This window comes from Lacerta agilis, chromosome 12, assembly GCF_009819535.1.
Source record: "Lacerta agilis isolate rLacAgi1 chromosome 12, rLacAgi1.pri, whole genome shotgun sequence".
In the NCBI taxonomy this organism is placed as follows: domain Eukaryota; kingdom Metazoa; phylum Chordata; class Lepidosauria; order Squamata; family Lacertidae; genus Lacerta; species Lacerta agilis.
In genome coordinates, this window is record NC_046323.1 from 9,175,633 (window position 1) to 9,201,862 (window position 26,230).

Below are 26,230 nucleotides of genomic sequence, written 5' to 3' on the forward strand. Positions count from 1 at the left end.
TCCAGTGTTAGAAACTGAGATATGAAAGCTAGGAGCTAAATAGCGCCTTAAACTAGGTTATGGGAACAACAATGGAATGCCTAGGTGCACTTTTTCATAGCAAGATTACAAAGCTGAAAATGAATGAACTGCAGCTAAAATCTTATAATCATTTTTCATATAGTCTAGTCCTCATCTGAAGACTGCAAAAAACAAAGCCATGCTTCCCCTGTCCCCCCCTAATATTTTAAGAAGGTCTCTGCTCCAGTCTTCAGAGAGTGTCTGGAAGTGGGGAAGGCAGAAAAAGGTCCTCCTTTCCTTCCACTCTGCAGTTTTAATCTGAAATTTTAGGCTCAGTCCTGCGCCCAGAGCTCAGAAAACAGCTCTCACTAATGAAATTCCTTGTCGCAAAACGCACCTAGAACAATGGGAGTTTCGAATGCTGGCTGTATCTACTAAAATCTTTCTTTCACACAAATGTCAAAGGTACAAGAATCCTGCTCTCCTTTGAATGTCTTCATCTTGCATTAAGATAATGGTGATGCAGTTACACATCTTTAGTCTGAGCATTCTTAACTTGGAAGCAGGCCAGTATGCGAATTGGGAGGGGCAACCCACCTATCATCACCTGACGTCATATGTCAGGGAATTCAAGTTCAGCATGGAGCGCTGTTCTAAGGCGGTGCATATCGTGCAACGTTTTGTACTATGTTCAGACATGGAGATCTGTCTGTGGAGGCAGAACCTACATGTCAAATCAGGCCTGCCAAAATGTTTAACATTCCCCCTCTCCCCAAAAAACCTCTCTATCGCAGAACTAGGAGTGGTTTCTCTCCTCTCAGCTCTGTGATGGGGTGAAAAATTGCAGTACTGGGACTTGTTGGAGACCTTTGCATGGGGATGAGTGTGTGCATGCTGTATTTCTGTATGCATGTCTGTCAGTGTGGGTGGGAACGAGGGGGAGCAGCGGCCATGATGATACCCACTTTCACTTTGGCCATGACCTTCAGTGGAAGGACCCCTTGGGGGGCTGGTCAACAGCAAATGTGTTCCTTGGGCTGAAGAGGATTAGCCACCCCTGTTGTAGTCTATTACAATGGTGCTCATAACTGGGCTTCTTAGTAGATTAAGTTTTTCATGACAGGGTTTCTGTTTGTTTGCATGATATCCTAGCTTTCATTTTTAATTTCTTCAGTGTAAAATCGAGGCCACTTTTTCTCCTCTAAGCATGCTGCTATTTTGGCGTAGATGACATGTTTGTGTGTGTCTTACAGACTTCCTTTGTTTAGGCTCCATTTTGTCACTTCTGTTTTTTCTGTAGCAGTACAAGCTGCAGCAATCAGTTTCAAGTCCATTTCTTGTTTCCCTCCCCACTGTCATTCTTGTCTTGCTCATCTCCCCCCCACCCCAAGCACTGCAGGACTGAGAATCTAGTTATACCCTAAAGGCATAGCAATCTGCATGACAATGCCATGGAGAGTTGTAAAGGGCAACATAAATTGTATAGTATTCTAGTGTATGATTATTTCATGTTCAGCTTGCTGGACATTTTATTTTTTATGGTTTTCTCTATATAGCAACTAATTTTCTGAGAACATGCTTGAAATGTTATAAGGAAAATGCTGTTTACTGACGGACTTGCAATTGCTGCAGCTAATTTTGTTTATAATAAGCAAAATTTTGCTGGATTGTCCTTGTGTGCATTTTTGAAATTGTTCTTGAATATCTATCATCTATCTATCTATCAGTTTTGTGATCCCTTCCAAAAAATAGTATCTGATTGTAACCTAAAATACTATTCTTTTCTTTGTTGCCAAGTGTTGTGCTTGCATAAATTCCAGCTGGGCTTGTGCCAGGCCAATGCTTCTGAGGAATGACCAGCCTTTAAATTAAACATCTAATGCCTGCTAAATGCTGGTGGGGGCGGGGACAGGTTCTTGCAATCAACTTACTACCTTCAACATAACCTGAAAGTCTCACTGAATTTTTAGATGGTATTTTTTGTGAATTAATGCAGAAATGTGAAAAATGGTTCAGCACTACTTTTAGCTGCTTAAATCATTGTGAAAAATATATTCAATATTGTCTACTTCAGGTATCTTAAACCTTTTAAGACCCAAGACCCACTTTTAACCCAGACATCCATTTGGGACCCATTTCTTAAATAAATTTGCATGGTAGTAGTTCTCCTGTTGAGACCCACTTCAGATCAAGCCAGGACCCACTAGTGGGTCCTGACCCCCCAGTTGAAGACCAGTGGTCTAGCTTACCCTAATATTTTTCTCCAAGTCTTTTAAAGGCAAAAACAATGTATAATTTAATGCATTATATTCTATATATACATGCGACATTGTCTGTTTTGCTCATTCTACAGCATGACTTGAATACTGGGAGGGTCTAAATCATAAATGCTGCAGTCTGGGAAATGTGCTCTTGCTCACTGTGCAGCAGTTGCTAGGCAACCTTTTTCTCCTGAATGCTGCTGAACGGCTGAGATTATAATGGCAGCATTGCAGCTGAAGGGAATTGCAGTTGGAATCTGTTTGCTTTGAAATATCGTTGCAAATCTAGTCTTGTAGTCTGAAGTACACAGCATTGGCAGTTGCGTACAGCAGAGCTCCTGGGAGGCTGAGAATTATAAAGATAAAAGCAAGAAAGGAATTAATAAGGGCAAGTGAAACATGGGAAGAAGAACATGCATGGAAGCAAATGAGTGTAGCCCAAGAAATTCATAATAGAAGAAAAGATATGGAGATCATCACAGAAGCTCACTGAAGAACAGAAACAGCACTGGAACTGGAGGGCAAATAGAACCAGAAGTATAAGTGTGCAAAACAAATACTTTTAAAATACATTAATGCAATTTTTTAAAATAAAAAAATCAAATGTAAAATAAATTTAGTTGTAAATCTCACAGTGGGAAGATATTTCTAAGCAGGGGAAGCTTAATATGAGAGACACGCTGATTTAGATATTTCAGTTATTCTTTATTTTGTCTCCAGTTTCTGAAAACTAATTGATCAAATGCTGCTTTATACCAGTATCAATATATGGGAATATATATTAATAAATGGGAGTAGGTGTAAAAGAGCCTGATCTGAACTTCTCCCCCAAAGCACTGAATATAATCATTTTGGTTGTGTTAATTTAGAATTAACATTTGTGTCATGGAGTATGCAATTTCATTCAGTAACCTAATCTACCTTTCATTTTTAATAGTTCGTCTGGGAACGTCTTGTCGCTGGCTTAAACACAAGAACTATCGTTCACGAGAAGGAGTGTGTCTGTGTCTTATTGCAACATTAAACACGTATGTATTTTATTTTTATTAAGTAGGCTGTTGAAATAAATGTGCATCCCTTTTTCTGTGGTGCAGATTCTTTTTCTAGGGATTAGTCCTTTTTAAAATGAAAAGCAATGATCAGACTCTTGTTTGCTTTCAACTTTCCCTCTTGAGTTCATCTAAACTGTCCTTAGATAGTGTTGGCTGATATTTTGTGCGTGAGGTGTGAAATGACGCTTGCTCTGATTTTTTCCTCCCCTAGCTATGGTGCACAATCATTAATTCTCAACAAACTGGTACCACACTTATGCATCTTGTCTGGAGACTCCAATAGCCAGGTAGGATTATAATCTTTCCAAAAAAAAAAAAATCTTTTGATTTTCTACTGTCTGCGTTTTCTTACCACATGAGTTTGTCACTAATGGGAGGATTGTAGGAGATTGTTGGTGAATCCTAAAGATCTAGAATTTTGAGAATACTTAAAATTAGGACCAAGAAGCAGAACTTCTTTTCATTTACCCCATGAAACTAGAGGAGATGTCTTCAACAAACGTACGACTGTTGTGGAACAATGAGGCAATTTTTTAATGTAACTCTTGGCTTAGGAAATATGGCTTTTTCCTATGTATTCAAAAGGTTTAAGTGGTCTTGTATAGAATTCTAGAAATAAGTCTTTTCCTAAATAAATGTAAGGTATTCTTCAGAATAGGTGATGAGTTATTTACTTTACCAAATTCTTTCTGTCCTGCATCCCTTCCTGTTAGGCATAGGTTGCAAGATAAGACAGTAGTTAAGTTTTTCTATCTTCCCTAAGTATAAATATATGCATAATTAAAATTTTAGATGCATGCTTGGAGGGTTGGAGGGGAGGAACATACAAGAAGAAATGGCTTCAGGGTTGGTTTTTTTTAATCAAAACAGAAATGAACATGGTAGCTAACAGGCTGCAATAGTATGTCACAGAGAAATTAAGTATAAGAAATGCATTGTAGAATGCCTTGCAGTGAATAAGTTGATATTTCCCCCCTCCCACTGCAGTAGACATGCTTGCAGTAAGAAAGCAGACTGAGGATGGAACAATATTGTTTAGAGCAGCACAGTGTAGCAGAGAAGCTTAACTTTCATAAAGATGTCTGAGTTTGAGATGCATATTGTAACAGTTTACTCTTTCTGTAGCCTCAGACTAGACAGTCAGTGTATTTGAAAAAGACCTAGCAATTATGCACCCGACTCCTTAAACTTGCAGTCTTGTTTAAACCCTTTCCCTTCATTTTATTTAGAATTATTGATGGGTAAGCACGACTGGACCTAATGGTCAGGGGTCCCTTTACCTTTTTAAAGCAAAATATTGATGAGCAAAAACTAGAATATTAGGCATTAAGCGTAGTGTGTTCATTATAATTCCTTTAAATATTCTTGCCATGTTCTAACACTTGCTCTGTATGCTCGCAGGTGAGAGATGCTGCAATATTGGCGATTGTGGAGATTTATAGGCATGTTGGAGAGAAAGTAAGAATTGATCTTAACAAAAGAGGACTTCCCTCTGCAAGGTGAGTTAGCTATGATGGCTAATACAAATACATATCTTGCTTTGATTATATGCATAAACTTATCTAACATTTGCTAGCTTTTGAGGTCAAATGTATATATACTTTTGTTCTGTGGTTCACACTGTAGCACTTTTTGCTCAAAACAGGAAACAGTAGACACTGAAGCAAACAAAATAAAAATAAAAACTTTGTCACAATTTACCATTGTTTCCTGAGTACATTGTATGAACAAACCAGAATTGTGCTGGTCGCTGCTTGTGATTGAATAATGTGCCAAAGGACTGCATAAACAACCTTTTAGTTATTTGCTGCCCAGTTAAAATGTAAACATCTCAAATTGCAAGAAACCTAGCAAATATGGGAAGTTATCTTGGTATAGCTTAGAAATAATAATCAAATAGGCAATGGGACAGGTAAACTGTTAGAATAGTCTAAATTGTATTAATCTAACGCAGGGGTCCCCAAACTAAGGCCCGGGGGCCGGATGTGGCCCAATCGCCTTCTAAATGCGGCCCGCGGACGGTCCGGGAATCAGCGTGTTTTTACATGAGTAGAATGTGTCATTATTTAAAATGCATCTCTGGGTTATTTGTGGGGCCTGCCTGGTGTTTTTACATGAGTAGAATGTGTGCTTTTATTTAAAATGCCTCTCTGGGTTATTTGTGGGGCATAGGAATTCGTTCATTTCCCCCGCCCCCCCAAAATATAGTCCTGCCCCCCACAAGGTCTGAGGGACAGTGGACCGGCCCCCTGCTGAAAAAGTTTGCTGACCCCTGGTATAGTGGATAGTGAAGTTTTTCTTCCTCTCTAATAGAACTTGGTTCCAATTCCAAACTGACAAAAGAAAGTACTTCTTAACAGAACACTTAGTTAATCTGTGGAATTTGCTCCCACCAGAGGTGATAATGGCCACTAGCTTTGGTCACTTGAAAGGAAGATTAGATAATTTCATGGAGCATAGGCATCTAAACTTGCCAACAGTATGGCACCACTATGGGAACCCCCAGCTTTGGCTTTGAAAACTGGCAAAAAGCATGCTCAGGTTATCTGTCTCACACCACTGAGATATCCCTGGCTAGGGGAAATGTTTATGGGACAAAATATGTGATGACCTGTGGCTGTAGCCAAAACATTTCTCAGTGGAAAAAAACTTCATTTGATTCTCTTAGGTTCCCCCTTCCTAAACTGAGAATATGGAATATTCACCAGGAAGCCAGTATGTTACATCTTCCTCTCCACTTATTCCATATGGGCTATCACTGGGGATGCCAGTAGGATTTCCTGGACTTGGTGTACTGTATGTGGATTGGAGCGACACAGGTGGCGCTGTGGTCTAAACCACTGAGCATCTTGGGCTTGCTGTTCAGAAGGTCGGCTGTTTGTATCCGCGTGATGGGATGAGCTCCTGTTTCTCTGTCCCAGCTTCTGCCAGCCCAGCAGTTCGAAAGCACACCAGTGCAAGTAGTTAAATAGGTACTGCTACGGCAGGAAGGTAAACGGCGTTTCCGTGCGCTCTGGCTTCTTTCATGCTGTTCCATTGCATCATGCTGGCCCCATAACCCAGAAAGTTGTCTGTGGACAAACTCCGGCTCCCTTGGCCTGAAAGCGAGATGAGCACCTCATCCCCTAGTCACCTTTGACTGGACTTAAACGCCCAGGGGTCCTTTACCTTTTACCTTTTTATGTGGGTTGGGCACTTTGCACCCCCCATCACAATCTATTGACAATAAATGCTGCTTATATACACCTATTAACTTAGTTATCTCACAGGGCTATTGCAAACATAAAAGGGGGTGGTAAACATAAGCATGTTTGAGCTTCTAGGTACAAAAGCAAGATACAGTTATTTGCCACATAGCACATAGCTAAACTATGGAATATATTCCTATGGGAGATAGTGGTGGCCTCCAACATAGATGGCTTTAAAAGAGGATTGGGCAGGATTCATGAGGATAAGGCTACTAGCCGCAACTGCTGTATTGTGTCTCCATGGTTAGAGGCAGTATGCTTCTGAATCCTAGTTGCTTTGAAACCATAGGAGGGGAACGTGCTATTGTGCTGAGGTCTTATTTGCAGACTTCTCATAGTCTTCTGGTTGGCCACTGTGTCAATAGGATACATTTTAATGCAGTTATTTCAGGTTGCTTTAGCTTAAGATACTTACTTTATGATCAAAGGAAAGGAACCTGTGGGTGTTGCTCAACGGCTACTCCCAACTTTGACAGTTGGCTATGCTGATGGGAGTTGGCATCCAACATTTGGAATGCCTTGGGTTCCCAATCCCTGGATTAACTGTAATTTAAAGAGGACTCTCAGAAATGAATTTATAAATGGATTTTTCTGTTTCAAAGATTAGATCCGTGTCTTATCTGATCCAGAAAGGCAGCATTTTCTGCCATAGTAATGCAGCAGCACTTGGGTGGGAGATACAACATGTGTGGGTCTTCTGGTTGGAAGAGAGCTTTGAAGTCATGGAGGTGTGGAGATGGGAAATTGGAGGGGGTGGGGACTCAGAAGAGATCTGAAATGGAAGAACTGGAAATTTGGAGGTTAAAAATAAGATGTATAATTTCCCACTCAAAATAAGCAAGATGTGTTTTTAAACAGGTTTGCCTCTCTGGACCTGGACTGACTTATGAACCCATTAGAGCAGGCTTCTTCAACCTCGGCCCTCCAGATGTTTTGAGACTACAATTACCATCATCCCTGACCACTGGTCCTGCTAGCTAAGGAACATGGGAGTTGTAGGCCAGAAACATCTGGAGGGCCGAGGTTGAGGAAGCCTGCATTAGACTAACCTTTGTGTTTGCCACACAGAGGTAGAAGCACCACTATTTTACAGTGCTGCAGGTTTTGGATAGATTATTATGCAAGATGCCTGAATTCATCCTCTCAGTAGCAAAACAGAAAAGGATTCCATTCCCACACAGTTGTTGGATCTTAATAAGTTTTTTCTTCCTACTTAAATTCTTAGAAATCCTTCATTCCTATTGCAAATTATAATGAACTCGCATGTATGCTGCTTCAGCTATCACTTCAACAAAAAAGGAAGCCTTCTGAATCTGATGAAAGGCCTGTGCATCCTGTTCCCCAAAGTGGCCAACTATGGAAAGTTGCAAGCCAGATATGAGAGCATTATTCTGCTATTGCTCCTCACACCAGTTAGAACTGCCATACGGTGGAACATTTTATTCCTAAATAACAAATTAACTTGTGAACTGGTTGTCTAGGAGTGAAAAACTATTACCATAGTAATTATAGTATAATATACTAGTTGAAACAAATTGTAGTGTAATTTTCTTGACATATAGTTGCACTATGTATAGTAAAAAGTTATACTCTGTTCCTTGGGAAGTAGTGATATCCATAAAACCATGGATGTGTCTGATAATAAATTGTATCTTAGTAAGCTGACTGTGATTGGCATTACACTACATTAATCTAAAACCAAGTAAATTACAATAATCTAGTAGTCAACATTTTGTTAGTTTTACAGGATGCTGTCAAATACAATTTGACATTTACAGGAGAAGTGTGTGCGTAGAACTCAAATAACTTTGTGGTGGCATTTGGTGAAACTCAAAATGATAACTGTGCATATTAGATTAATGTTAGCTTTTTTCTAGTAACTGGTTAAAAGCAAAGGGGAAAGCAAGGCAGCCACCTCAAAACTGAATTTGAATTAAATGGTGAAACTGCAAGATTATTCTGGCCAGTTGTATAGCATTTATAGGGATTTTTTTTTTAACCACCATTGGTGTCAGCAGCCTCTTTGCATGTTGTGTAAATATCTGGATATAGCCATGTGTATTTCATGTTGATTTCAGAATAATGCACTGGAATTCAATACTTCCACAAGACTTTGAATAGAATGTGAATTCTCAAGTTGTCTTGGGAACACCTAAGTCAAGGAAAAGAGGCTTGAGTCTTCCCAAATTGAATAATACATGACTCACCTAGAATTGTGTTCTGTTGCTATGGGACTTGCAGAGCAAATGGAAAGGGGAGAATGTGACTCTTCTGAAGAATTGTACAGTCCCACATGAGAAGGTTCTGTTACTACACAAAGAGGCTCTGGAAATATTCTTAAAATACCTGATACTCTGCTTCTTACTAGTTTCAAAACCTGAAATTTAGATCAATTGGCTTGGGAGAATTGTTGCCTAGTCTCCAATATTTCATCCTTGTGGAGCTAGTGGTAACTGGACAACTAACTCCAGGCAGTGTTGAATATTTGGATCATTTCTAATCTGGCTTCATATCTAGCTTGGGAACATGGGAACAGTAACAGCATTGGTCACCTTGGTAGATGACTTATGTCAAGAAATGGATGACGAGAGTTTAACACCATTGGTTTTGCTGGACTGTGGGTTTTGATACCATAAAACGTGGTATGCTAGACTTGTTTGAGTTGGGCCTAGGGGGTGGCTCTGTTTTTTCCTGGAAAATGTGGGTTGCTAGAAGACCTCTGTTGTTCACTGGCCTGTGGAATTCCTTGGGGGTCTATTCTATTCTCTATGCTGTTGAGCATGTACATTAAGTACTGGGATAAGCCATCCCAGAGGTTCAAACCCAAAGTGTCATCAGTATGCAGATGTGACTTCTCCATGTGTCTTTTCCATCTGCTGGTCCTAGAGAAGCTGTTGAACTTCTGAATTTGTGCCTTGTGACGGCACATGTTGAAGATTACCGTAATCCAAGCACTGTGTATGGGGAAAGAGACTCCCCTGGATTGAGATTTGTAAGTAGTTCTGGATAGGGTTACACTCCCCCCTGAAGAATAACTAGGAGTGCAACTAGGAGTGATGCTGGACTCAACACCAAATGGGAACGTTCAGATGGGTTCTTTTTGTAATCTTCAGCTTGTTCTTCTGTTTTGACTCTACCTGGAGGAGCGTGCCTTGGTTTTCCATGGTTATCCATGCATTTGTAGCATCCAGGCTGAATTACTGTAATGTTCTATACATAGTGTTGCCTTTAAATTTTGGAAGTGCATCTTTCAGAAACTTGAACTGGTAGAAATGCAGCTACTGGTAGGGGAGAGGCAGTTGGAGCATATTACACCAAATTATACTAGTTTTCCTGGTTAGTGATATGTTTCCAAAGATGTGGTAAATGGTTTATAACTAGGTTACTTAAAGGATTCCCTTACCCAGGTCAATCTGCCAGTCCAATCCTTGAAGTTCTTTCTCAGAGGCCCTACTTATGTGCCCACCTGTGGATACAATTGGGCTGGTGGCAACACAGAACAGGGTCTTCTTGGCAGTGGCCCTACAGTAGTAGAATTCAGTCCCACATGAGATCAAGCAAGCCCTCTCAATACTCCAGGTGGACTTTGAAGGCCCATGTTTTCATTACAGCCTTCAGTGGTTCATTATACAGTCATACCCTGGGTTGCGCACGTTCAAATTAAGAACGGCCGCAACCCGGAAGTGTTTCCGGAGTGCACGTGCCCCCCAGATGCGCAGAACACTTCTGTGCACATGCGCAGAAGCGCTCAAATCATGCTACTTCCGGGTTTTCGGGGGGGGGGCGTTCGAGTTAAGCACGCCCGTGTTGCGTAACAAGGGGTACCACTGTAAATTGAGTTGTACAAATTGTGTTGTGGTCTGGTTTTGTATGTTTAAGCAGCCTTGGGCTGGTTTGGTGCTGGATTTTACCAGTAATGTGAGGGAGATATGTTAAAACATAATTTATTTATGCTTTGATGTGTATTTTATAATACTGCTCTGTGAAGAGTGTCTCATGAAAAGCAGGTTATGAATCAGTTATATAAAGAGAGAGAAATTGGCTAGTCAAACTAACACAGAGACAGAAAACTTCCCTTTCAGTGGTAAAATTTCACTAAGCAAAGACTATGGTTTGGGGTTTATGCCCCATTCTATTTTATTCACTAATAAATATGATTAACTGTTTAGACAGACTTGACATCATTAAACATTGAGATCTCCTTTGCATCATTGTTCCACAAGGAAACATCATACCACATAAAGTACTTTCTTTCCAACCATTCCTAAGATACGAACCCCTTAGGTGAGAACATTGTACTCCTTGATACGATCTTTAATTCACCCATTGTATTTTTCTCATATTTTTGTGCCCTTACACATAGATGCATGGGACCCCATTACTTGGGACCAGTAATAGCTCTCTCTCATCAACTATGCAACAAAATTCAGTAACACACCCCTGCAAATTTCTGCCTCACATGGCACCACCTCGAGGAGGTAGACTCCCTCCTTTCCAAGAGGGCATCATTGCTTTCCTTTCCATTTTCAGACTAAAACTCTAGAACTGGCATGGGGAACCTTTGAACCTCCAGACCAGGGGTCAGCAAACTTTTTCAGCAGGGGGCCGGTCCACTGTCCCTCACACCTTGGGGGGGGGCAGACTATATTTTTTTTGGGGGGGGGGAGATGAACGAATTCCTATGCCACAAAATAACCCAGAGATGCATTTTAAATAAAAGGACACCTTCTACTCGTGTAAAAACATGCTGATTCCTGGACCATCCACAGGCCGCATTTAGAAGGCGATTGGGCCGCATCCGGCCCCCGGGCCTTAGTTTGGGGCCCCCTGCTCCAGATGTTACAAGCCCATTCTTGCTAGGGCTGATGTGAGCTGTGGCAACATCTGAAGGGCCAGAGAGTCCTCATTCCTGCTCTAGAACTTTTGTAGAGTTGATCCACAGAAATGCAAAAAAAAACCAACCTATGTGTGTGACAGCACAAAGAACATTGGTTACAGGTAAACATCCCGTCTTTAAATCACTGCTGTCAACCCTCCCTGCTGTTCCCCACTGCTATATACATAGCTGTCAACCCTCCCTGCTGTTTTCCAATGCTATAATAAGGGATTTTCCTGCAAAAATAGGGAAAGGTTGACAGCTATGCTTTAAATAGACACACAAAGTGCCCTTGAATTGCTGTCTGCAAGATGAAAGATGGGCCTCTCAATTGTCCCAACAGTGCTCTGATCATTTGAGTTTAAAAAATAAGAATAAAAACCACATTGCCCCCAACTTTTTTGCTATAAGTACTTCCCCAAGTTTTGAAGCACCTGCTCTTGCGAGACTCCATTTGTCTATTTGGTCAGAAAACTGACTTCTTAAAAATGTAAATACTTTCCGTTCTCCTTTTTTGAGGAATTTTCAAGAAGCGGTAATGTTGAACACTTACCAATCACATATTTGTTACTCTTGCTGTTTTGTTTGAAGTTAATCATTGCTTTGAGAGATTCAAACTGAAATGAGGGTTGCAAGGAATGCAAGCACTGTAGTCGTAGAAGTCTGGCTATTTCCAGTAGGGTTGTGTATGCATTGTCTTTTAAAGTGGAAACTAACCCAGATCAGTTCACTCAATAATTATATTTCCAAGCGAACTGATTTCAGATATAATACTTTGATGTGGTGTCACTTAACTACTGATACACAGTGAGTACCATTTGCACCATATTTTTGAGCATTCCTTTGTACAATCTGAAATTTAAAGATTTATAATAGGACTTGCAGAGGATGTGTAACTCTGAAAGTTGGGTTATGGATCTTAAATAATAAAACAGGGTAATGGATTATGGGCTACGTAAAAAGAATTAGCAAATCTAACATCTGGAGGATTAGAAAGCTCTAGGAACAGCAAGCACCAGGAAACCAGCCAACAGTAGTTGCTGAAAATAGGACACAGAGGCTAAAATGGCTTGGATATGTAGAAGAATGAGACAAATTAGCAGGAGAAAAAGAACATTGGACAGAACCAAAGGGAAAATAACTCGAAAAGAAACCAAGAAATATATGGATGAACTCTAAATAGATGTGAGTATGTTTTGCAGTTAATTGTGAAGAGAGATTCCAACCATGTGTGGTAGGGAGAAAGGGGTTGTGTGCCTGACCGGAGCATGTTGACTGCAAAACTGCATTTAAATATGGTTCCTCTTCCTGCTGTAATCTAATAAATTACACACTAGAACATGACTCAAACATAACATTGTGAATTGTGACCACCAGCTTAGCTTGATGATTTGTATTTGTGACATCATTGGGTTTTCTAGAAACTGGGACTTACCGGTAAGTCCTAAGAAAAAAATCAGGATTCGTTAAAATTGTAATTTAAAATGTTTTATTTGAAAAAGAAATATGTGTGTTTTTATTTATATATATTTGTTCTTATTCTTAGGTTACAAACAATATTTATGAAATTTGATGAAGTGAAAAACGGTGGCAATATGATTTCAAGCAACTTCAGTGGTGAGTATCCAATAGTGTATGTGACATGGATATAGAGTATTTTTAGCTGCTTGACATGTGTGAGTTGTCTTTAGCATTTCTGCAGCTAAGGTTAGGCTTAGTTAGATATGGCAAAAGTTAGATATGGATGTAGGTTTTGCAAATGTATGGTATTAATGTTTGTTTTATAGCATCTAACTAGTTAGTACTACGCAGCTTTGAGAAGGAAGTATTGGCACTGTTTAACATGCCCACCTTGGAACTGTTAAAGCAGTATGGGAGGCAAATGTGACCTAGGTCTGGGTTTAGGAAACTCTATTGGAAAACACTTATCTGTCCCTGTTTGCTCTCAGCCTCTAGCTTCTTTTGAAAGTTGTTAGATTTTGTTGTCTTTGTTGGTCTCTTGTTACTTATTTGTTTGTTACATATTGATCAGTTTGTCTAGGAATATACAATATGCATTTCTTTATGAGTTTTTCATGTTTTACTTTATATAGTGTAGAATTACAACTGGTGCCCTTGATTTAATGGAAGGGCTTTTGTTTCAACACATCTTCTCTGTCTGAGGAAGAGAGGCAATTTTTGTGATTTCCCGCTTTTCTGCACTCTCTGAAAATTGGCAGCTTCCAGAACAGCATGGAAGGTGCTGTCAGTTGCTGAGTATGGAAGGGCAAATTGGCCACAGTCACCTCTTGGTTAGCAGAGGCACCCACTAGATCAAAAGGTCACCTGGGAGTGCAATGGGTGCAGTTGGATTCCTTGTCTGTGGTGTGCAAATTTGGCATGTTGAACATGCATTTTCATTCTAGCGTTTCACTTGTAGACTGAGAGACTTCATTTGCTTTCAGTATTTATATTGCAGTCATTCATGTGCGAGATGTATTCATACTGCTTATAGCTTGTGTTTCCAACCCTTCCAGTAAAGATGTACTTCTTTAGCTAATTTTGATTGCATTACTGTACACTGTTCACTTAAATCAGGACTGGTGAGCCCGTGGCCCCCTGGATGTTGTTGCGCTAAGATTCCCATTATCTCTGACAATTGGCCATGCTAGCTGGGGATGATAGATTTGGAGTTCAACCGCATCTGGAGGTTCACAAGTTCCATATCCCTGAATTAAGACTTTGCCTCTAAGAAATTATTCTTACTTCACACCCTGTTGAGAATATCTGCATGAGATTCAGTGATGGCTTCTTTGAGCAGGGATTTTTACATTCCTAGCACACCCCGTTCATCAGATCTCCCCTTTTATCTTCTGCGAGCAAGATTCTCTGCTGTTATTCCAATTATGTTTGTAAACCTTTCTTAGGAACAAATATTTTTGCAGATAAGGAGAGCCAGTGTGGTGTAGTGGTTAAGAGCAGTAGACTCGTAATCTGGTGAACCGGGTTCGCGTCTCCGCTCCTCCACATGCAGCTGCTGGGTGACCTTGGGCTAGTCACACTTCTTTGAAGTCTCTCAGCCCCACTCACCTTTTGTTTGTTGTGGGGGAGGAAGGGAAAGGAGAATGTTAGCTGCTTTGAGACTCCTTTGGGTAGTGATAAAGTGGGATATCAAATCCAAACTACTACTCCTCCTCCTCCTCCTCCTCCTCCTCCTCCTCCTCCTCCTCCTCTTCTTCTTCTTCTTCTTCTTCTTCTTCTTCTTCTTCTTTTCTTCCTTATTTTGACTCCCGACTGCCTTCAGTCTGTGGGTATCATTCTAATAATGTTTTTTCTATGGTGGCTAAACCATAGCCTTATGGCGTGGGGAAGCGCAGTTACTGTTGTGGTTTCTTTTCTTTTTCTCTTCATCTTACATAACCACACAGTAGGTACAAATGGCATTTCAGTTGCAAGTCTACACAGGTATCTAACCTATAAAAATACCTTCAATATCTAGATCTGTATGTTGCATGGCATTTGTGCTGCATAACACTTCTGATGTGGCTGTCAGCTACTCCCAAGTCTTAAGACTGCTATCAGCTGTCTCTCTCATGTGGTAATGCAAACAAGAGGTGTGCTAAGCTTCCCCTATTTATTAGCAAATGAGCAACCATTTCCATGGAAACAGATATTGCAGTCAGCAGCAGAGCCCATTGAATTCCTTTTCTGGGAGGCTGAGTTCTGTAAATGCTGTTTCTTCTACAGGATTTAAGAGGATTCCTACATTATATTTTAAATAGCTGTTTTCAGCGTTTCTACCTTTTTCACAATAACAAAAAACACCAGAGTGCTCTGAATGGGTTTTGCAGTCATCCAAACGAAACAGCTTATCTGTTCTCATAATGGCCCAATTTATAAATGGAGGGGGAAGGCACACATGAAACTTCCTTTGCCAGAGACTTGAAACATAATGTTAAAGTGGTGTTTAGGATTGCATCACTTCAAACAAATGGCACTAATTATGTGGGTTTGAACAACATATATTTCTCACTTGTTTGGGTCTCATACAGCTTCATTGCTCAAAATCTTTCCCCCATTTGAGATGGTTACCATGCAAATGTCACCTGGGGGGGGGCGGGGAAACGACGACTCGCAGTTTGTAAATTATGTTACTTCATTACAGTCATTACACTATGAATAATATACACAAATACAAATTTCCAAATAGAAACCGGGGAACCAAGGGTTTAATACTTTTACTGGTTTTAGATATTACACTCCTTTTAGCTGTAAATGCATGGGCTGATGTGTTCATCCTTATTTACACAGCAGGAAATTAATTGCAGTTGAGTGCTTAAAAACATGGCAAGTCAAAAATAGGTTTGGGAGGGTCTTTCATCCAGCATGTTCACTAAACTATATTTGCACTTTCCAGTGTTGAAATTTATATCAAAAAAACGACAACAAAACCCCTAAAAACTAAAAGCTGGGTTCAGTCAGGGGTCGCCCTCCCAGGTCAGGTGGAAGAGACCTGCAAAACAGGGAGCAGGTCTTCCAGGGCTCATAGTACTCTTAGAAGTCCACCCAGTTAACTTTGTGGCTAAGCAGTGATTTAAATATGAGTCTCTCTGGTCCTAGTCCAATACTCTAACCACGATGACACACTAATTAAATTCCAGCAGTCTCTCTCTACCGTTCCTAGTTAAACGATCTATAGCCCTTTCCAGTTTAAAGTGAGAGAACAGAAACATTTCTGTGTGTGAATATCTGGTTTAAAAATTCATTTCAATGAAACGGTTTGCTGTTGCAAAGATTTCATATGAAATCCTTGCAACAGCAAACCATTTCTCTGAAATGAATTAGCTAATCTATACTTTGCTAATCTATGTGTTACCATATTGCTTTGTCAGTTTTAAAAATTCCTGTGAGAAGTGCTTGCTTTGACTCGTGTGTGGCTCAGACGTGTGTCGTTTTGCCTGGGATAATGTGGCTGGCTTGGGTTTTGTCACTGTATTTACCAGGAGCAATCTTTATTAAGTGGCACGGCTTTCTTTGAATAGAAAAGCCTTTGACGGGGTCTGCCTTTGACGTGATTTGTTTACAGCAACCAGTGATGGCTGCACACAATGAGAGATTGAGAAGGCAGGGGGGAAGGCCAAAGAAGAATATGACACATCTTCTGTTCATAGCTATGCAAATCAGATAATCATTTGGTCATGTGCTCATTGCTGATTACACATGAATCCTTAGGGAATGGAAGCAGAAAATGATTACTGGACGCATGCCTTGTGTTTTGATGACTGCATTAAAAGTCCCTGTCGAATAACCTTCATTGCATGTGAGCAATACCTTTCAAGAAAAAGGCAGACGGCTAGGGAATTTTTTTTTTCTTCCTGTACCGGCAAGTGTGCTATTAGGTTTAAGCAGGAGAGAGGCTGGTTATAATGGATGGAAGGAGCTTCCTGCAAGAAGCAGGACCTTTATTTTGAAGTGGTGTAGCAGCTGTTGCTGGTTGCAGTAGAGAACTGCAGATCTGACTGGGTCACACAGTGCTCTGTCTTGTTCACGCTGCACTGGATTGAGAGTGGCGCAGGCACTTATAGTCGGATTGAAGTTGTATCCTTGGAAAAAGCTCCTGGTAGCATTGCAACTGTGTAATGGCTGTTGGGGATGGTAAGTACAGCGTTGTTTTTGTTGTCAATTAGACTTAGCTTGTGTGCATTTGAATGTTGAAACAGCCTTGCTATGTTTAGCCCATGTTTGTGTTGTACCCAAGATTCATTTATAGCTTTTAGAGCTCTGAAATTTAAATTTGCTTTAAGCAACAATAAGAGTAGACATAGAATTGTCTGCCAGCCCTATATCCAATGGTTTTATGTGTCTGTGATGAGGATATGCCCTCTCTGTATCAGCAGTGAGAAAGTGTATATACTTTGCTGTACAAAGTCATTATTTGAAGAAAATGCAGGGTTATGTTTTTTAAACCTTTGTGTTAAAGATACTTAAGTCTTAGCATCTGTCAGATTGACGTTATACATGAGCTTGCCATTGCTACCATCCTTGAACAATCTGCCTAGAGAGGATTGAAGAGCCATAATGCTAATTTTTTGTTTTGTTTTGTTTTAGAATTGTGTGTTTGTAATTTTCTACTTTTTAAAGATGGCATTGTAACTAATCATACTAGGGTTCTTCTGCATGTTTGCTTTTGGAGATACTTTATGATTTGCACAAATGCTCCTGCTAAAATATCACCTTACAGGGTTATTTGACCTTTATAGAACTAGATTATGTATGGGGGAGCAAATTAATGTCTAGGGCATTGACTTTGTCTTGGAGTTTATATTTAGTAATAGCAGCTGAGATAATTTATTCAAGGTATATCTTTCAGCAGGAGTTAGGAAACTGAAAGAAAGCTAAAAAGAAAGATGTAATTATAGATAATAGCCATACATATCTAGGTGTAAAATAAGGCATTCTTCTACAGTGGATTCTTAGGGTGTCTGTGTTCTAATCCACTGGAAATTAGACAATAGCTTAGACTGAGTATTTTGTAGTCCTTAAGATGTTTGCATAATCCTGTACCATTGATATGTGTAGTTAGAGAAACTTTGGAAATGGTTAGCCTTAAAAGTTTTAAGTGCCCCTTCTTCATAAATTCAAATATATCTGTATAATTGAAATTGTCTAAAAATGAGATTTTTCAACATGTCTAAAATTCTGTTAGATTCCCCCCTGAACATGTCTACTCACCTTTTTTTATCACTAGCAGAAGTACTAAAAAATAGCATTGTTCTGAAAGTCAACTGACACTGGTATGGAGAAGCTTTGCATAAAATGTCAGATCCAATTAGGATTGTGTAGGATGATCTAGCAGCTTTTTCTTGCTTAAATCCACCATTCATCACATCTAGGGGATATTCACTCTTGATAACTAAGTTGAACAATGTCATGAGAAAGAAAATATGATCAAAAATAATACTGTATGTTGTAGATAATCTAGTCTGTAGATGATTTAGTTACCTGGATATATTGACTTGGTTTCACTCGGGCATCAGGATTTTTCTGTCTCCTCAGTGCATTCAGGTATGACCCCAAGCTATTTCTGCTTGTTGAGGGACCCTCTGGAAAGGCATGAGATGTGCAAAGGGCTGCAGCTAGTGGGAGAAATCTGGAGCCCTCCATGCACAAGCCAAAGTGTTCCACTTGCGGGCTATTTGGATCCCTTTTAAAATGTGACATTTAGAATGCTGTTTTCTACTTTTGCTAGCAGAATGAATGAAGACTTGAGTCTGACTCAGGGGTCAGCAACCTTTTTCAGCCGTGGGCCGGTCCACTGTCCCTCAGACCTTGCGGGGGACCGGACTATATGGGGTGGTGGTGAAAGAATTCCTATGCCCCGCAAATAACCCAGAGATGCATTTTAAATAAAAGCACACATTCTACTAATGTAAAAACACGCTGATTCCTGGACCGTCCACAGGCCAGATTTAGAAGGCAATTGGGCCACATCCATCCCCCAGGCCTTAGGTTGCCTTCCCCTGGTCTGACTGAACCTTACCTTAAGCATACCAAGAATTCAGATATATGGGAAATTGTTTCTGTTCTTAAGAGTTTTTCTGTTTAAAAGCACTGAATTTGAACCTTAATTTTCCATTATGAGAGGTGGAAGCATAGGTGATTCTATAGATGGATCTCTGAAGCTTTTCTTTGAAATTTGTTCCCTCAAATTATTTTGGAAGGTTCCAGAGCAATGCATTTCTTTTACTGCTTGAAAGCGTACAAGTGTTTGTTAGAAATATTTAAATACCTTCAAATCATATTACGCTGGTGCTGTGTGAAGCTGGCAGACAACAGTTCTTGGCAGTAGACTTTTTGTGTGTAAGGTGCTCCTTGAAGAGGATAAAGTTATATCCCTTGTTAACCAGATTAAGGCTCTCAGTCTGTATCTAACATAATTGCTGTGTACTACTATCATGTAGGCCCAAGATCATACTATTTTAATTCAATGATTTTTCAGTGTGTTGCTATTTTGTTAAAAGTAAGTACAGTGGTACCTCGGGTTACATACGCTTCAGGTTACATACGCTTCAGGTTACATAATCCGCTAACCCAGAAATAACACTTCAGGTTAAGAACTTTGCTTTAAGAGTCTTCTGGACTGAGACAACTTAGAACACTTTAAAAATGGTAAAACAGGTGTGATTAAGAAAGCTATACACAAAAGGGGCAGGGTCTTGAGAATCCATGTTTGTTGATCATCATTTTGAGCAGAGGTTGCCAACCTTTTTGGAACAGTAGGCATATTCTGAATTTTGAGAAAGTGCTGTGGGTGTCAGGCACAGGATGGCCGTCATGAGGGGTGTGACATAACTTAGACTTAAACAGTACAGTCGTTGCTGTTCCCAGATGCTGCTCCCCCCATGTGTGCCACACAAACTTGGGTCTCTGTCCAAGTGCATCTCTCTCAATCACACATGCACAGTGCACAGTTGAGCGCGCGCGCACACACACATTCAGAAAAGCCTCTCCACAGGTTAAGGAAGATCCTGCCATTCCCCTCCAAAATAAAAAATAATAGGGCCCAAGTCTCTAGTTCAGAGGATGATTAGTCCAGGGGTTGGCATGTCCCGCGGAGATCGTCCATGGACCGGACCGGCACAGCGCGATGCCGGAAACTGAGCCTTTGCATGTCCGTGACGCTGGAAATCACTTCTGCGCCTGCCCAGATGCTATTTCCAGAGCTGTGGAAATGCGCAGACATGATTTCCGGTGCTGCTCGGCGAGTCCCTGCGCTGGTTTAGCCCAGTCGGCCAGTAAAACGGTCTTCGTGGGCCGCATCCTGCCCATGGGCTGCACATTGCTGACCCGTGATCTAGTCCAACCCACTGTAATGCAGGAATCTTTCACCCAATGTGGCGATTGAACTCACAACCCTGAGATTAAGAGTCTCATGCTCTAATGACTGAGCCATCTCACTGCAAGATTGATGATTGCCAGAAAGTATTGTGTTATTTTTATTAGTTTGTAAGCTTGGGTGGCGCTGTGGTCTAAACCACTGAACGGTTCAAATCCCCGCGATGGGGTGAGCTTCAGTTGCTCTGTCCCAGCTCCTGCCCACCTAGCAGTTCGAAAGCACATCAAAGTGCAAGTAGATAAATACGTACCGCTCTGGCAGGAAGGTAAACGGCGTTTCCGTGCGCTGCTCTGGTTCGCCAGAAGCGGCTTAGTCATGCTGGCCACATGACCCAGAAGCTGTACACCGGCTCCCTCGGCCAGTAACATGAGATGAGCTCTGCAACCCCAGAGTCGTCCACCACTGGACCTAATGGTCAGGGGTACCTTTACCTTTAAGCTTCTTTTACAACTTTTTCTGGCTGATGAATTCAATAAATGATTGTTGGGAAGTTGACATCCAGCATCAAGTCAAACCAACAATTTAATATAGCAGTAGCCTTGTAACTAAGCCCATAACTAATTAGGCTGTAAATTATCTTTTAAAAAAATCTCGCCTTCTGGGGGCTTGCAGTGGAGGCAGAGTGCCGTGACCCTTCTGTAGCAGTGTGCTGCATTTCTATGCTTGCTATGGAGGAGGGGGCTTGCATTATCTAGTTAGCCTACTTGGCTTCTAAGCTGAGTATGGAGGAGGGATAGAGCACCCACACACATACATACCGTAAGCAGATGTATAGTTTCCTCAACACTTGTGGCTAACAGACTCGTGCTTTAATACAAGGCTGAAATGCAATAAAACATAGTTTTAGAGGCAATGGCTGATGAATCAATAAGGTCGCTGCAAAGTGGTGGTGATTTGTCACTCAAGATTTCTAGATGTCATTTTACGAAGCCGGGTAATTTGTGAAAAAGCACGCCTGTTAGTTTTTTTCCTTAGATGAGTTCTTTAAAATGGGGATAGCTAAACTTGGTGGATGTGATCCATGGCAAACCTTCTGGGGCAGCATGGTGGGTGGGCCAAAAGAAGCTATGCGCCTTACACACTCTCACAGGCAGTGAGGAGAAGTGGTTAATTCTCCCTTCTCTACTTATCAAGTGATTAATTTGAAGGGGGGAAGGGGAGGAGAAGGAAATTTGCATTTCCATCAGGGCTCTTTGTGTCTTTGTTCTGTGTGAGGGGAGGAGGCCAGATTCCCCCACCTAAAAAAAAGGCCAACAAATGTATAGACCTAGGGTTTGATGCAAACTTCATCTTCTGACTTCCGCTGACAGAAATGCCCCTTGAATATGCAGCAGGTTTTTGATCCAGTGCAGGGATCTTGCCTGTGGATTGTTCCTTTCTCCTTCAGCCCCCACACCCATGCTGCTTAGGTCTCCCAACCCTCGAGCACTGCACAAAGTAGCCCTGGGGCTTGTAGTGGGAGGGGGAAATCCTCAAAATTTGTCTTCCCCTCCACCAGTGGGAATTCCACTCAGGATACTCCCATTTGCTAAAGTCAGGTCTATGTCCACCCCTTAGTTCCCTGTTCTTGTGGTCCCCCCTTGTAATTGGTAATCCTTTAGTTGGGTATAATGTCCATTGTAAATGCCTATTTTTCCCCAGGGTTGGAGGGTCTGTTATAAACTCTTAAATTTTAACCAGAATTAATGTTCCTTGAGACTTCATTTGTCTGCATAGTTTCGTGGTAGTAAAGTCTCCACATGGTCACTTAACATCCTACGTTATGTGGAGATCCATTTATGTGAAATAGTCACAACTTTAAAAAAAAAATATTCCGAAACATATTTAAACCCAAAAGTGAGAGACGTACCATTCACTGCTACACAAAATGAGTCTGACTTAACATATACCAGGTGAGAGGCTGGTTTTGATATATAAGGTTAGAGGATGATGCCAGATTGGCCCCATGCTTTGAAAAGCAGAGTTTAATAAGAAGACAAGTAAATTTCCAACTAAGTAGCTTTGGTTATATTGAACTCTTTAAAATCAAGCCCCATTTTTTAAAGAGCCAGTTGAAAAATACATTGCAAGAAAAAAGATCAAGTAACACAAAATAATTGGTTGATACAAGCTGGGATATCAAGACTTTGTGCAGGCTACTTAGTCATCCTTTAGCCCCATTGAAATCAGTGAGAATTGTTAGTCATGACTGTCTTGTGTGACTTACTGGTACTTTGTTGCAGTCCAAAAAGCATCAGTTAAGTATAATGTTACATGACATAAGTAAACTTAAGAATGTTTACTTAATTAATCTCTATTAACTAGTTTTGTGTTTGTTTGTTTTTTAAAAAAATATCTACTTGTGGTAGACTGTATATTTTTAAAAAGTTACTTCTGTGTGTTTTGAAATACCAATTCCTGCTTGCTTGAAATCCAGTTTTTGAAATGCCTGTAAAGATGGCCAGTTAAGTTGCCAGCTATTGTGGTGGATTTTTTGTGATGTGCATCCTTGTCCATTTTTTAAATTGGACTGAGACCAACCAACTCTTTAATACTCAATGGTTATGTTATTTTAAAAATGCTGATAAAGGCAGAGGTGGAATTCAACATCACACTGATTTGATCATTCTGCCCCCAGTGAAAGCATTTCTGCTTGGTGGGCAAAACAATATTTCCTCTCTACCCCATCATGCACTGTTCTGGGGTTTTCCCCTGATCCTCCAGAGAAGATGTGGAGCATGGAAAGGAGAAAGGGGAAAGCCCTGTTGTGCTAGCAGGAGTTCTTGTGCACTTCACTAGTGTACCAGGTAGTTGAATCTAACCCTTAATTTTTGCTTTTATAATTTATTTTAATTATTATTATTATTATTTATACCCCGCCCATCTAGCTGGGTTTCCCCAGCCACTCTGGGCGGCTTCCAATAGAATGTTAAAATACAGTAATCCATTGAAAAGCTTCCCTAAACAGGGCTGCCCTCGGATGTCTTCTAAAAGTCTGGTAGTTGTTTTCCTCTTTGACATCTGGTGGGAGGGTGTTGCACAGGGCGGGTGCCACTACCGAGAAGGCCCTCTGCCTGGTTCCCTGTAACTTGACTTCTCACAGTGAGGGAACCGCCAGAAGGCCCTCGGCACTGGATCTCAGTGGCCGGGCAGAACAATGGGGGTGGAGGCGCTCCTTCAGGTATACTGGGCCGAGGCCGTTTAGGGCTTTAAAGGTCAGCACCAACACTTTGAATTGTGCTCGGAAACGTACTGGGAGCCAATGTAGGTCTTTCAAGACGGGTGTTATGTGGTCTCGGCGGCTGTTCCCAGTCACCAGTCTAGCTGCTGCATTCTGGATTAGTTGTAGTTTCTGGGTCACCTTCAAAGGTATTCCCACATAGAGCACATTGCAATAATCCAAGCGAGAGATAACTAGAGCATGCACCACTCTGGTGAGACAGCCCGCGGGCAGGTAGGGTCTAAGCCTGCGTACCAGATACAGCTGCCCTGGACACAGAATTAACCTGCGCCTCCATGGACAGCTGTGAGTCCAAAATGACTCCCGGGCTGCGCGCCTGGTCCTTCAGGGGCACAATTACCCCATTCAGGATCAGAGAGTCCTCTACACCTGCCCGCCTCCTGTCCCCCAAGAACAGTACTTCTGTCTTGTCAGGATTCAACCTCAGTCTGTTAGCCGCCATCCATCCTCCAACCGCATCCAGACACTCACACAGGACCTTCACCGCCTTCACTGGTTCTGATTTAAACGAGAGGTAGAGCTGGGTATCATCTGCATACTGATGAACACCCAGCCCAAACCCCCTGATAATCTCTCCCAGCGGCTGCATGTAGATGTTGAAAAGCATGGGTGAGAGGACAGAACCCTGAGGCACCCCACAAGTGAGAGCCCAGGGGTCTGAACACTCATCCCGCACCACCACTTTCTGAACACGGCCCTATACCCATAGATCTCAGGGCAGTTTACAACATAAAAGTACAATATATTATGGGGTTGCTTTGGGTCATTTGCAGAGTCTTATTTGCTAGGTGTTGTCCATAAAATTATTATTGACTGTGACAGAGAGAATGAAATGCCTTGTTGGTTATAAGACCTATTACGTTAAAAGTAAAAACGATTGTTCACAAACATTTCTGAAAACTAAATTGTGGATTAAGATTTAGAAAAGTCTTGCTTGATGAATCAGCCTGCTTGAAGGGCCAGTAGCCAGAGGTAGGAAGACACAACCAAGTTCCTTGAATTGAAACCAACATTTTGATGTGTCACTTAAGAGCAGTTCATGCCTATCAGTATTGGTGCAGGAGACCTCAGCCATGAACATGCTTTATAATATTCATATTGCTGATAAATACGTGTTTCTAAAGTGTCTACTTTTTTTGGTGTGGTGAAGGCCCTTATGCATGCTCAGGGAGCTGCTGATTCTAGCAAATTCATAATTTTTTGGAATTCCCTTTGTTGTTATTTCAATTGGGTCTCGCCTATTGGAAGAACAACAGTTATGAATTTGCTAGAACCAGCAGCTTCCTGAGCATGCATAATCTCCTTGGAAATCTACATTTCAAGGAAGGATTTAGCAAAATGATGTCAGCCAAGTGGATAAATCTCCAAGACAGAACTGCTGAAGCAATAAACTATATAATGCTTCTGATATCTTTATTAAGAAACCTGTAAAGCAGTGGCATGACATTCACCAACTGGCACCATCTCTGCCAAGTTCCAAAATGGTTTTACATATATGAAATGCAAACTTGTTTTCTCAGCAGCTCTAAAAAAATAAAGGCAGTCAATTTAAATGTTTTGCAAATTTTCTGTTGCACTAAGGTGACTGCAAAATGTTGACCTCTGTGAACTGAAGATACCTATAAGCAAGAGTTTGCCTCCAAAGAATTTGCTGTGGGACTTTTCCATGTGAGATTACTACCAAACCAAATTAGAGATGCCGAAATAAATGTGTCCCACATAGAGATTTCTCAGGAGACAGATGAGGTGATCAGGCACTCCCATTTCTTTAAGAACTTCCCATAGTTTGCTGTGGTCGACACAGTCAAATGCTTTTGTGTAGTCAATGAAACAGAAGTAGATGTTTTTCTGGAACTCTCTAACTTTCTCCATAATCCATCGCATATTTTGCAATTTGGTCTCTGGTTCCTCTGCCCCTTCAAAATCCAGCTTGCACTTCTGGGAGTTCTCGGTCCACATACTGCTTAAGCCTGCCTTGTAGAATTTTAAGCATAACCTTGCTAGTGTGCAAAATGAGCACAATTATGCGGTAGTTGGAGCATTCTTTGGTACTGCCCTTCTTTGGGATTGGGATGTAGACTGATCTTCTCCAATCCTCTGGCCACTGCTGAGTTTTCCAATCTTGCTGGCATATTGAGTGTAGCACCTTCACAGCATCATCTTTTAAAATTTTAAATAATTGAGCTGGAATATCATCACTTCCACTGGCCTTGTTATTAGCAGTGCTTTATAAGGCCCATTTGACTTCACTCTCCAGGATGTCCGGCTCAAGGTCAGCAACCACACTACCTGGGGTGTACGAGACCTCCATATCTTTCTGGTATAATTCCTCTGTGTATTCTTGCCACCATCTGTCTCCTGAGAAATCTCTTATGTGGGAAAAGAAGCTACAGTTAGAACTGGATATGGAATAACGGATTAGTTCAAACTTGGGAAAGGAGTACGACAAGGCTGCATATTGTCTCCCTTCTTATTTAACTTATATGTAGAATTCATCATGCGAAAGGCTGGACTGGATAAATCCCAAACCAGAATTAAGATTGCCGGAAGAAATATCAACAACCTCAGATATGCTGACACAATCTTGATGGCAGAAAGTGAGGAGGAATTAAAGAACCTCTTAGTGAGGGTGAAAGAGGAGAGCGCAAAATATGGTCTGAAGCTCAACATCAAAAATACTAAGATCATGGCCACTGCT

At 41.1% G+C, this 26,230-nt stretch overlaps 1 protein-coding gene across 1 annotated transcript in view; it reads left to right on the forward strand.

Moving 5' to 3' along the window:
- The window catches only part of CLASP2 (cytoplasmic linker associated protein 2), a 121,522-nt gene that overhangs the window by 11,904 nt on the left and 83,388 nt on the right, over positions 1-26,230 (forward strand). The window contains 5 exon segments of the mRNA XM_033164958.1: positions 3,199-3,223; positions 3,226-3,289; positions 3,525-3,600; positions 4,715-4,812; positions 12,984-13,054. Of these exon segments, the coding sequence (XP_033020849.1) occupies positions 3,199-3,223; positions 3,226-3,289; positions 3,525-3,600; positions 4,715-4,812; positions 12,984-13,054 (334 nt within the window).